This window comes from Prinia subflava, chromosome 8, assembly GCF_021018805.1.
Source record: "Prinia subflava isolate CZ2003 ecotype Zambia chromosome 8, Cam_Psub_1.2, whole genome shotgun sequence".
NCBI classification, from domain to species: domain Eukaryota; kingdom Metazoa; phylum Chordata; class Aves; order Passeriformes; family Cisticolidae; genus Prinia; species Prinia subflava.
This window is the reverse complement of record NC_086254.1, coordinates 13,301,759-13,314,456: the sequence shown is the minus strand read 5'-3', so window position 1 is coordinate 13,314,456 and position 12,698 is coordinate 13,301,759. Positions and strand designations below refer to the sequence as shown.

The following is a 12,698-nucleotide window of genomic DNA, read 5'->3' as shown; positions in this document are numbered from 1 at the left end:
GCACAGCCCCTGGTAGAGCTGAGAAGAGTTTCCATTCTTCCTGAGCTCCTTGCAACATGTGGGCCTGTCCTTGGGGAGCCCTCCATCCCTGCCCTGCTGGCCAGGCAGCAGCGAGGGCGCCGTGCTGGGATTCTGGGAATGCTCAGCCCTGCTGCTCCTGCTGGCCCCCGGCCAGGGCTTTGTGCTCCCTCTGCCCCGGGGAATGTCTCTGCTCAGTCACTGAGAGCTGAGCTGTGCTGAAAGCAGCGGGTTTGGGGATCCCAGGGGGGCTGAGGGAGGTCTAGGGGCTCACCCATCACCTCAGGGTGCTTTCACAACCCACAGTGGCCTTCAGGGCTGGGGCACTGCCCAGGCTCCCCAGGGAATGGTCCCAGCCCCAAGGCTGCCACAGCTCCAGGAGCGTTTGGACAACGCTCTCAGGGATGCTCAGGGTGGGATTGTTGGGGTGTCTGTGCAGGGACAGGGGCTGGGCTGATGATCCCTGAGGGATCCAGCTCAGGATTTTCTGGGATTCTGTTTTTTTGGCATTCTGAGCTGTGCCATGGTCACTCTGTGCTCTGGGGCAGTGGCTGCACAGTGTCCCTGTGTGCTCGCAAGGCCGCTCTCCCTGAGCTGCCTCCAGCCTCCCCTTCCTGGCTCACTGCAAGCTGTGAGTCCCAGCTGGGACGGGGACAGCAGAGGGGACAGAGAGCCCTCACCCTGCACAGCCCCTGGGAGAAGGGTGCTGTGCTCAGGTCCCTGGCACAGCCGTGCCCTGCCCTGTGGGAACTGCAGCCGGGACTGGAACAGGAATGTTGGCCCCAGACCACTCCAGTCTCAGCCCACCTCAGGACCTTCCAGAGGGATCACCAGCTGGGCGGTGTTTGGGTCCAGTTTCCCTGTCCCTTTCCCCTCCATTTGCAACTGAAGCAATTTCTCCTTTATCCACTTTCTCCTCATTTCTGTTCCAGAGAACCCTGGGCACTCTCAATGCAGATGGGTACACCCCAGACCCTGTAGGTGAGCACCTCCAGAGCCCTCTCCTCCTCAAAGGGAACACGACTGGGGATGTCCTGGGAGCCCGGGGATTCCCTGGAGCCCTGCTACAAAGTCCCTTTCTTAAAAAAGCACCCAGCAGTACCCCACATATTTTTGGGGTTCTGCACCCACACCGGCCTCCCAGGAAATCAAGCCCTACCTCATTCCTTGCCTTACCCAGGAAATGAAGCCCTGTCCTATCCCCATTTTTCACTAAATACTCAGTGTATTCAGCTGAATTTCAGTGGGGTAAAGCCCTGCCCAGGTGTCTTGGTTTGGAAAGACAGAAGTCTGCCAGGGAAAGCTGGAGCTTCCCTTGGAATGGAGAATGTAAACCCCCTCCCTACAAATTATTACAATTTTGCAATTAAGAGGTTTTCAGGCAAAGATTTGTGAATGGGAATAACAGTTCTTTAGTAGGAATATTAAAAATAAAAATGTAGTAGTACAAAAAAAAACAAGCAAATAACAAAAATCCTAGAAACCCTGACAGAGTCAGAACAGACCTGACACCCTGTTGGTCAGGGTGTTGGCAGCAGTCCAGTTAAGTCCTCCTGGAGTGACAGGTCTGGTTCTGTTGGAGCAGAGATGATCCTGTACCTGTAGAAAGGTGCAGTTCTCCTCTGAAGGCTCAGGGGTGGTGAGATGGGTCCAGTTTTCCTCTGGAATGCAGAGCACACAGGCTGTGCTGCTGTTCTGAATCTCAGGTTTTATCCAGCTGGGCTCCTCCCACTGTGTGCAGCATCTCCCATGGGATGATGGAATTGTATCAGTCCTGGGTCAGCCTCAATGGCCATGAACAGCAGATACCCCCTGGAGGGAGGATGGGTCCTGGAAGGGATAAAGAACCCTGCCCCAGCTGGTTTTAACAGCTGCCATTAACAGAAGACAGCCATCCCCTCCCCCTGGAGTTATGAGGAATTGGTTATAGCAGAGATAAAGAAAACACCTCCCCAACCAGTTTCAACAGATGGAAAAATAGAATAATCATTTTTTGGTTACATAACCCACGACACCAGGGCTGGCAGGGCAGATCTGTGGAATGCTCAGACCCCTCTCCCCATCCCACCTCCTTCAGCAGCCAGAACTGGGAGGAGTTCTGGGTTGTGAAAGGAAGGGAGATGCCCAGGAGGGACGAAAAATGCTGGAGGTGAAGGTGGATTGGCCAAAAGAGCAGAGAAACCCTTCCCAATCCACGGGGGCCAGCAGGATGGGGAAGGGCAGGTTTATAACCAAGTGTTCCTCTTGGGAAGGGGCAGGAAAATCCCACGTGCTGCCCATGGACACCAGCGTCTACGAGAGCCCCTACAGCGACCCCGAGGAACTGAAGGACAAGAAGCTGTTCCTGAAGAGGGACCACCTGATGATTGATGAGGTGGAGCTGGGGGCAGGAAACTTCGGCTGCGTCAAGAAGGGAGTTTACAAAATGAGGAAGTGAGTGAGAGTGCTGGGGAAGGGGAGGAGAGGGAGCCAGGCTGGGCTCGAGGTGTCCCCAGCTGTCCTGCTGGTCACTAGATGGGCCCCAAAGTGACAGTGGAGTGGATAAGAAGGGATATGGAAGGTCAGAGGTGATGGATGTGATGGTGGAGGCAGCACCCCTGGAAGTGCTCAGAAAATGAGCAGATTCTGTGGTGGGGTTTGGTGGGGATGGCGGTGTTCGGTCAGGGGTTGGACTTGATGATCTTGCAGGTCTTCTCCAGCCTCAACAATCCCATGATGTGATGGTGTCTGTAATTCCATGGCTTCCATGGATTTTCACTGACAGCTGGATTGCCCTGGGTGTGTAAGCTGCCCACATTCCCAGGCACACAGCTGCCACTTCCAAAGGGACTTGCTGGGCTCAGAGGAACAACTCCACATTCCTGAGGCCACCTCTGCCACCAGCCAAAGCAGTGACACTGAGGAGCTGTGCCACCCTTGTGCCACCCTTGGCTCTGTTGCTGTTGTCTGTGATGGTCTTTACCTACTCGTGCCTCAGTTTCCTCCTGGAAAAACGGCACAGCTGACCCAGATCTCAGTGTGGGAGGGGAGGTGTCTCCAGATCAGGGATGGCAACTCCTGGCCTACACCCACAAGGGTGAGGTGACCTTTTCCCTCCATCCTGGGACACCAGAAGGGTGCAGGGCTCTGCCAGAACAGGCTGTTGAGAGGTCAAGCAGTGTCACACGAGAAGGGATTTCCATTCCTGGCTGTGTCCCCTGATCCCAGCCATGCTCAGCCCATCCCATGGCTGTTCCCCTGTGCAGGAAGCAGATCGATGTGGCCATCAAGGTGCTGAAGAGCAACAATGAGAAGACAGTGAAGGATGAGATGATGAAGGAGGCGCAGATCATGCACCAGCTGGACAACCCCTACATCGTGCGCATGATCGGGGTGTGCGAGGCTGAGTCGCTGATGCTCGTGATGGAGATGGCTTCTGGAGGGCCCCTCAACAGGTTCTTGGCTTCCAAGAAGTGAGTGTTGGATAAAACGTGGCTGATCTTGTGTGCTTCTTCTCAAAATCGACTTCAAAAGCGCACCCTTGTAGGTGCAGGAAAGCTGAAAAGAGCAGGAATAAATCTTTCATGTCAGGCTCCAGGGGCTGATGCTGCTGGAGCAGGGATCTCTGTGCTCATTCTCCCTTGCAGCTGGAAAAGTCAGAGGGGCCCACAGCAGGGCCTTTTTTACTGAATTCTCCTTTCACCTTCCCCAGGGACGAGATTACAATGAGCAACATCGTGGAGCTGATGCACCAGGTGTCCATGGGCATGAAGTACCTGGAGGAAAAGAACTTTGTGCACAGGGACCTGGCAGCCAGGAATGTCCTGCTGGTCAACCAGCACTACGCCAAGATCAGTGACTTTGGGCTCTCCAAGGCTCTGGGAGCTGATGACAGCTACTACAAGGTGGGTGTGAGCACAGCAGAGGGTCTGGAGCAGGAGCCCTCCTGGTGGGAGGATGAGAACCCCAAAGACCTGAGGATCTGGGCTGCTCATGGACCCCTCTGCACAACATCAGGCTCTGCCTCACTGCTGTGACATTAAAAGGGGCTTGGCAGAGCTCTGGTGATGAGGAGGATGCAGGGGCAGCCAGGGAGATGAAGGGCAGGGCGATGAGAGGAGCCAGAGAGAGGAGAGGTGATGAAGAGTGAGCCAGGGCTGATCTTCCCAGCAGTGCTCAGCTAAAGGAGAGAATTCAGTGTCCTGGAATTCTGTGTCCTGTGTCACAGAGCTGGAATTCTGTGTCCATCTCTGGGACCCCAGCACAAGAAGGATGAGGGCCTGTTGGAATGACTCCAGACAAGGTCACCGAATTGGTCACAGGGCTGGAGCCCCTCTGCTCTGGAGCCAGGCTGGGAGAGCTGGGGGTGCTCACCTGGAGAGGAGAAGGCTCCAGGGAGAGCTCATAGCCCCTTGCAGGGCCTGAAGGGGCTCCAGGAGAGCTGGAGAGGGACTGGGGACAAGGGATGGAGGGACAGGACACAGGGAATGGCTTCCACTGCCGGAGGGCAGGGATGGATGGGATATTGGGAAGGAATTGTTGGCTGTGAGGGTGGGCAGGCCCTGGCACAGGGTGCCCAGAGCAGCTGTGGCTGCCCCTGGATCCCTGGCAGTGCCCAAGGCCAGGCTGGACAGGGCTTGGAGCAGCCTGGGACAATGGAAGGTGTCCCTGCCATGGCAGGGGTGGCACTGGACAGGCTTTAAGGTCCCTCCAACCCCAACCATTCCATGATTCCATGGTTTAACTGAGCCCTGGGGGCAGGTGGCAGGAGGGGGGTGGCACCACGGACATTCAGCACCTGCACAACAGGACAGCAGGGACTGATCTTTGGAGCTCCCATTTTAGGTGATTTTTTCAGCAATGTGAGATTTGACACAAACACCGAGCAGAATCCAGGTGCAGCTCCCAGCACTCCGTGTCTCAGGCTGTCCCTCCTTGCTCTGCTGCAGGCCAGGACAGCGGGGAAGTGGCCCTTGAAGTGGTACGCCCCGGAGTGCATCCTCTTCCACAAGTTCTCCAGCAAGAGCGACGTCTGGAGCTACGGTGTGACCATGTGGGAGGCCTTCAGCTTCGGGCAGAAACCCTACAAGGTGAGGTACAAACCTTACAAGGGGAGGTACAAACCTTACAAGGGGAGATAGAAATCCTACAAGGGGAGGTAGAAACCCTACAAGTTTAGGGAGGAACCCTACAAGGTGAGGCAGGAACCCTGCAAGGGGAGGCAGAGCCCTCTAAGGTGAGGCAGAGCCCTCTAAGGTGAGGCAGAGCCCTCTAAGGTGAGGCAGGGCCCTACAGGGTGAGGCAGAGCTGGCTCTGTCACTCAAGGGTGTCACAGTCACAACAGGGACTCTCTGAATCCACAGTTCCTATTCTCTAGGGTCGGTGTTCCCACAGCTGGACACATGGGACAGGAGACAGCCCCACTTCCACTTTGGGAAAGGCATAAATTCAGTTGGATCTTGCAGCTTTGTGTTTAAGTGAGAAGAAATAGAAAACAAATGGAATTAATTTGGGGTTGAATCGAAGCAGAGTTTTTTGGTCTTTCTTCTCTTTGATCCTTCTGCTCACTTGAGAGAGAGAAAAAAAAATCACCTCTCATCCACTGCTGGGCCGGTGCTGGGGTGGGACCTGGAGGGTGGGCAGGGTGGGTGGGATGGGGTCTGGAGGGTGGGAGGGATGGGGTGAGCAGGTTGAGTGGGATGGAGTTGGTAGGACAGGAGGGATGGGGTGAGTAGGTGTGGGAAATGGATTTGTAGAGAATTTGTAGAGAAAATCCCATGGGATAGGACAGACATTGTGGAGAGAGAATTGGAACTAGAAACAACTTTCAAAGAGTGGCCTTGTAAATAAGACTAGATGCTTTGGAGAAATAGAACTGTGAAAGATGCATTGTAGCAGGACCCACGAGGGGTGATTTTAGAGGATTGGCTTTAAGACATCAACAGCATTGTGCAGCAAAAGCTGATAGGCCAAGAAACTCTTATAATGCACTGGAATTAGGAAATGGTTTGGCTTCTGATTGTGATGGCGTGAATTATAACAACTGCACTGGCTCACCCTTCACATGAGACTGAAAATGGAATAAAAGTTTTTAAAACACCTCTCAGCTGCCCCATCTCTGGGTCAGAAAAGTCATAATCTGACAAATAGAGTGGGTGGGATGGGTCTGCAGGATTGACAGGATGGGATCTGCAGGGTGGAAGGGGTGGAGTGTGGGGGCTGGGTGGGATGGGGTCTGCAGGGTGGGTGGGATGGAACTGACAGGATGGACAGGATGGGGTCAGCAGGATGGGATGGGATGGGATGGGATGGGATGGGATGGGATGGGATGGGATGGGATGGGATGGGATGGGATGGGATGGGATGGGATGGGATGGGATGGGATGGGATGGGATGGGATGGGATGGGATGGGATGGGATGGGATGGGATGGGATGGGATGGGATGGGATGGGATGGGATGGGATGGGATGGGATGGGATGGGATGGGATGGGATGGGATGGGATGGGATGGGATGGGATGGGATGGGATGGGATGGGATGGGATGGGATGGGATGGGATGGGATGGGATGGGATGGGATGGGATGGGATGGAGTCTGTGGGATGGGATCTGCAGGATGGCCTGGACACAGCATGCGGCACCAGTTCTGACTGCTGGGGTGGGAGCAGTGACTCTGCTGGGTGTGGAGGGTGTGGGACCAAAGCTCCACCCCAGGCCCAGCTCTAACCTCTCTCCCCTAACCCTGCTGCCAGCTCTGAACACATTAATCCCTCTCCTGCTTGCTCCCATCCCAGAAAATGAAGGGCCCCGAGGTGATCAGCTTCATAGAGCAGGGCAAGCGCATGGACTGTCCCCAGGAGTGCCCGGCTGAGATGTACGCCCTGATGCAGCAGTGCTGGACGTACAGGTGAGCATTTCACCAGGGTGTCAGCTCCATCCGAGTCCCCAAATCCCAGAATGGAACTGCATTGGGTTGGAAATGACCTTAAAGCCCATCCAGTGCAACTCCCTGCCACGGGCAGGGACACCTTCACACACTGTTTGCATGGTGATGACACAAAGCAAATGGTGTCTCCTGCCTTTGTTTATTTTTTAATGTTTGATAATTTTTTATTATCATTATTATATTATTATTTATTCTTTTTTATTTATGAATTTTTATTATCAGCCCCCTCCATTTGCCTGTGCCAATCCTGGGAGATCCCCAAGGCTCGGTGTCTTTGCCCCTCTCCGTCCCAGAAAAGCCTCAGCTGCCTCCTGAGCCCCGGCACAGCCAGGCTGCTGCTCTCCCCCAGGCTCTCCGTGTGTCCTCTCATTGCATCAGACCAGTTTTGTCCTTCCTGATGATTTTATTTGTTCCTCTCTGCCCTTGCAGATGGGAAGAACGTCCGGGATTTGTGGATGTGGAAAACATCATCCGCTCCTACTACTACAGCATTGCTGCCAAGCCCGAGAACGGGCCAGGCACAGGGGACAAGGCCAAAGCAGCCCTTCCTTGAGATCCCCTCTCTGCTCCTCCACCTGCCCTGTACGGACCTGGAAAGGCTCTTTGTGAAATTTTGCTTTATTCTCTCAAACGCTCCTCAGGAACTGAGGGTGAGGGGGACGTGGGTGTCCCCACAGACAGGGACACCCGGCTGTGCCTCCCAGCTCCTCTGGCAGTGCAGACAGTGCCACAGCCCCTTCCCACCCAATTCCAAAGCTGTCCCACGATCCCAGAGCTTTGTGCCTCCCAGGCTCACTGAGGATGAACTGTGCTGGCTCCAGAAAACCTGGATTTTTTTCCAGATCCTTCGACAAACGACGCTTTCCCAAGAAAACACCAAGTGCACGTTGCTGGTGGGGCTTGCATGGGGTGGGACACAGCACAGGGAGCCACCGAGACCTTTCCCCCTTGGATTAGGGCAAAAAGCAGCTGGTTTGCAACTGGGATGGGGAGGAGCACTGGGACAGAGCTGGTCCCACTGGTTTGTCCCCCTGCACCCCTGGCCAGCACAGAGCAGGTGTCATCCAGCCCTCCAAGGTGGCTCCCAAAAAATTCCAGGACCAATTCCTCACCTCCTGGATCCCACCTGGCCCCTCTGTGCTGATGAAATATTGTTTTTCAAGCTTAAAAACTGGTCAGCCTATAAATAAACTATTCTATGTTGTGAACATCCCATGGCTCAGATCGTTGAACTTTGAGAAATGCTGGCAGCTGCTTCAGGCTCGTTGACAAAACCCCAAACCCATCAGGATAAGAGAACCCCCCAACACTGAATTTTTAGTGTTAGAAAATTGCTTTATTCTCAGCTCTGGGTGTGGATGGGGCTGACAAAATCCCAGCCTCCACACAGCCCCCGACTCAAAACTTCCTCACCTTTTTTACATTTTTAGCAAACAAAGCAGTGAATGTTCATTGCAGCATATCAAGGTTAACTCAACAAACTTTACAGTTTTACAGTTTTAGTCGTTTTTCCAGGCTGTGTTCCCACAAAAGGAGCTTTGCTATATGCTAAAATTAATTTAAGAATAATACATTGTCTACAATTAATATATTGGTTGTGATTAATTAACTTAAAACGTAATTAAAACCACTAACTAAAAGCTATTCTATGTTTTACCATTTCCAACAGGCTGACAAGAAAATCAATGTAATTTCCCTCTATTAAGCCAGGATTTTCCTCCTTGATGCTCTCCTTGCCCAACCTGGCAATCTTCGGGCTGTTTTGCTGCACAGCTGGAAGGTTTTTTGCATTTTTTCTTGCAAAAATAAAAATTGCTCAGCTGGGTCTGCTGTGGTGGGGCTGTGCTGCAGAGAGCAGAGAGGCTGTGAGGGCTGGGGGGAGGAGGAAGCAGGAGGTGGGAGCACTGCGATGCAGAACTCAAGAATTTATCTCTCACCATCTCTCTTAGTGAAAGCCACAGAGCAGCTCCCCCCCAGCACCTTGTCCTGGGGGAAAACAAACAGCCTCAGGCCAGGGCACAGCTGAAAGCCTCGGTGAGAGCGGATTTGGGCTGAAAATAAAGTTCTGGGGGGTATTCAGGTAATTAACCTTCTCGACATCTGAATTAACCTCTGTCCCAGCAGTCACCGAGCCAGGTTTGAGGAAAAACAAACCCTAAGTTTTCGTGGGACTTCTGTCTCTGAAGCCTCCAGGGACACCAACCCTTCATGGGGCAGTTTCAATCCCATCAATTTGTCCTGGATGTTGAACTCTGGATATATTATCCCTCCCAGCAGAGAAGAAAGCAGGTATCCAGGAGAATGTGCCTTGTTCCTGTTTGTTCAGTCACTTAGTGCAGGAAAAAATTCCCTTCTCTGTCATGTTTTCCTCCCAGAGAAAGCAGCTCTTTAACTGGAAAAGAGAAGGCTCAATGTGTTTTCTACTTGAGAGACACTGCCAAAATATTTTGTTTAGACTTTGTTTTCAAAACAAATCCATTTTCTGGTTTGAAATGGTTCCTTGCAATAAATTTTCGGTTAACTGGACGCTGCTATTTTTTTTTTTTTTCCGAACAGAGAAGGAAAGCACCAGAGAAGTATTCCCAGAGAAACTTCTGCTTTAGTTGGAGACAGTTTTGAGTGTGTGTGTCCACACCCCGACAGCCAGGACATAAATCCCTTGGGATTATGCCAGAGGACCAAGGGAAAGGGTTTATCCTGCCTGGATGATTTGGGTTGGAAGCTGTCTGTTCCAAGAGCATTGGAAAATATCAGGAGTCGCTGGAAGGGGAAAAAGGAGTGAGAGAGCAGGACCTAAAGCCACAGGGCTCCTGTGAATCTGTGATTCCTGCTTTTGGGATGTGCAGGGTCTGACAGGCACCCCTGAGTGGAATTTCCTTGGAATTGAGCCCCTGATCATCCCCACTCTGCCATTCCAGAGGGGCTCAGCCCCTGGAGTGGGAACAACTCCAGGTCTCCAGGGCTTGCAGCCTCTCCTCTCTCCCATCCACAGCAGGGATTTCTCCAGCCCTGCCTCCCTCCCCTCTCCCTGCTGCAGGTGAAACACCCTGCTGGACCCCAGCCCCTTCCCTGCCCGATCCCAGGGATCTGGGGTGGGATAAGAGCTGCCACTGTCAAGGCAGCAGTTGGGGAGCACAGACCTGGAGCTCTGTGGCAGATGCTGCTCTTCCAGAAACTTCCCCAAATCCTCTATTTTCTTCCTTCCCTCCTTCCCTGCACTCATCCATCTCCCTCTGTTTCACCCAAACCTTTCAGGCCCTTTGGAATTTTCCACTCTGTGTTGTGAGGGAAGGGATGTACTTCACCTCCTGAGCACCCACAGGGATAACGTGACAGTATTGGTACTCATCTGATCATCTCTGTGACACCTCAGCAGATCCCCCAGCCTGATCTGGCTCATCCCAACCTATCTTATCACCAGCACACCTATCTTATCACCAGCACACCCCTGGTTAGCAGCTGCACACAACACAAGGACAAAGAGACCTTTCCACCCCTCTCAGGTTTTGTTCAGCAGCACAAAAATGGGACCAAAACCAGCTCTGGGCTCTCTGACCTCTGTTTCAGAGCCCTGAGGAATTCCCTGAACCCACAGAAAAGGAGATTTTCCCTTCTCCCACTGGGCTGTTCCCCCCGTGGCCAGCAGTGAAATGCCTGGCAAACATGAAGGCACAGAGAGCTTTGGGTTTGGAAAAAACACATTTCCAAATCTCACATTTCTCATATTTCTCCCATTTCTCCATGGAATTCAGGTGAACCTCTGATCCTACTCTGTCCACTCCTGATTCACCTGAATTCTGTGAAGGACTGTGATATTTGGAGCTGCATTTTTGGCCTTCCTGGTTGTCAGACATTTCACTGCTGGTCAGGGATGGGACAGCCTGATAAGAGAAGGGAAAACAGCCAGGAATAGCTTGTAAAATATCCTTCAGGTGGATTGTTTTGGTTTTTTAATCAACAACACAAACCTTGGAAAAGAAGAGAGGTGCTGGTACTGATCCTTATGGGACTCTTCCAGATTGATGATGCTGTTGGAGGGTAGGAAATCCCTCCTCACTCATCTCTTCCAACTTCCAGAGATCCCCGTGTGGGGACAGGAGCACCCTGTGGGGTGGGGACAGGCACTGGGACAGTGCTGGCAGGTCCTGCAGTGAGCCAGAAGGTGCAGAGAGCCTCGATGACACCCATGTCACAAAGAGGCTTTTTTTTGTCCTTAACTGCCACCAGAGGCAGTGACAGTGGTTTCAGCAGGTGATTCTCTGGGCTGGCTCTTGTGGCCATCTCCAATGAGCTTTGGCCACTGAGAGATGTGCCCAGATGTGTCCCCCTGGCCTCCTCAAGGCCTCTGCTCTGCTGAGGTGGCACTTTTGGGGCCTTGTTCTTACAGCCTGGAGGATCTGTGGGTAGCCAGGGATTTGGCTCTTGATCTGAGGTCCCCTTGGGTCCCATCCTCCTTCTCTCCTCCACTTCTGGGCTCTCCTCACTGTTACCTTCAGCTCTCCCTCCTCTGACCTCCAACTCTCCTTCCTGTGACCTCCAGCTTTCCCTCCTGTGACCTCCAATTCTCCCTTCTCTGACCCCCAGCCTGGGCTTGTGGCTCTGGTCCAGGGTGAGGAATCCTCAAATGGAGAGAAAAATAATTGGGTGTCAACAGGTTAAAAAAACGACTTCGGTAAACACATTTTGCTATGAAATCAATGAATTAAATGAATCTACAAAGCCATTGCTGAAGGAACTGCTTCTCTTTGCTGCCCTGGCTCATCCATCAGCTGGGAAATGCTGTGGCCACAGCTGCAGGAAGGGCAGGGCTGTGTGGGCAGGGGTTGAGCTGGCAGGGTTTGAGGGCCCATCCGAGGACCTGGCCAGGCCTTGCTTTGTTTCCACCGAAAGCTCTGGTGGAATAAAAACCTTCCCCCAAAACTCTTCGGTTGGGCCTCGTCAGCGTTCTCAGGTGGAAAACTCTTCTGTTGGAAAATTCCTGTCCCAGTCACTTATTCCTGGGGACAGGGAGTGGGTGTAGAGCAGGGTCCTGGCAGGGGTGTGGCACTTCCTTTGGCATGGTGGAAACAGAGATGTGGTGGAGCAGCTCCTTCCCCAGACCTCCAAAATCCACACACCACATCATCCTGGGCAGGATTTTGGCCACGTGCCAGTGAATTTTGGGAAACAGACTGCAATGACAAAGAGCCAGCAGACCCTGACCTAAAAAGAATTAAAAAATCCCGTCAAGGTGAGAAGCACCTGAGGTGGGGTTTGATATCTCCTTATCTTCTACTATGGAACAAGGGACAGGATGAGAGGAAACAGCCTCAAGATGCTCCAGGGCAGGTTCAGATTGGATATTAGGTGGAATTTTTTCATGGAAAGGGTGGTTGGGGCTGTCCAGGGCAATGGTGGAGTCACTATCCCTGGAAGTGCTCAAAAAACCTTCTGAGTGTGGCACTGGGGACACAGATTAGTGGTGACCATGATGCTGTTGGGTTGATGGTTGGACTTGATGATCTTAAAGGTCATTTCCAACCTTAATTCCACGATTTTGTGTGGAATTCCGTGATCCTCTGATTTATCCCTCTGCCTTTCTTGCTCCCAGAGCTGTGATTCCAGAAATACACAGTTAATCCTTTGGGAATTGGCCTTACTGCTGCACAGCAATGCCTCAATGTAAAAGAAATATTCATTAATTTGCAGGTTTTAGCACATTTCACTCTACTGTAGCAAATCTCACAGAAAATGATGATTTTATTTGCTATTAAGA

At 52.5% G+C, this 12,698-nt stretch overlaps 1 protein-coding gene across 1 annotated transcript in view; it reads left to right on the top strand.

The window, feature by feature from the left end:
- LOC134554417 (tyrosine-protein kinase ZAP-70) overlaps positions 1–8,239 on the top strand; it is a 37,286-nt gene extending 29,047 nt beyond the window's left edge. Inside the window, exons 8-14 of the mRNA XM_063404964.1 lie at positions 951–999; positions 2,271–2,451; positions 3,264–3,470; positions 3,710–3,902; positions 4,947–5,087; positions 6,792–6,904; positions 7,373–8,239. Of these exons, the coding sequence (XP_063261034.1) occupies positions 951–999; positions 2,271–2,451; positions 3,264–3,470; positions 3,710–3,902; positions 4,947–5,087; positions 6,792–6,904; positions 7,373–7,496 (1,008 nt within the window). The 3' untranslated portion in view covers positions 7,497–8,239. The remainder of the gene's footprint in view (positions 1–950; positions 1,000–2,270; positions 2,452–3,263; positions 3,471–3,709; positions 3,903–4,946; positions 5,088–6,791; positions 6,905–7,372) is intronic.
- Positions 8,240–12,698: the final 4,459 nt, after the last annotated feature.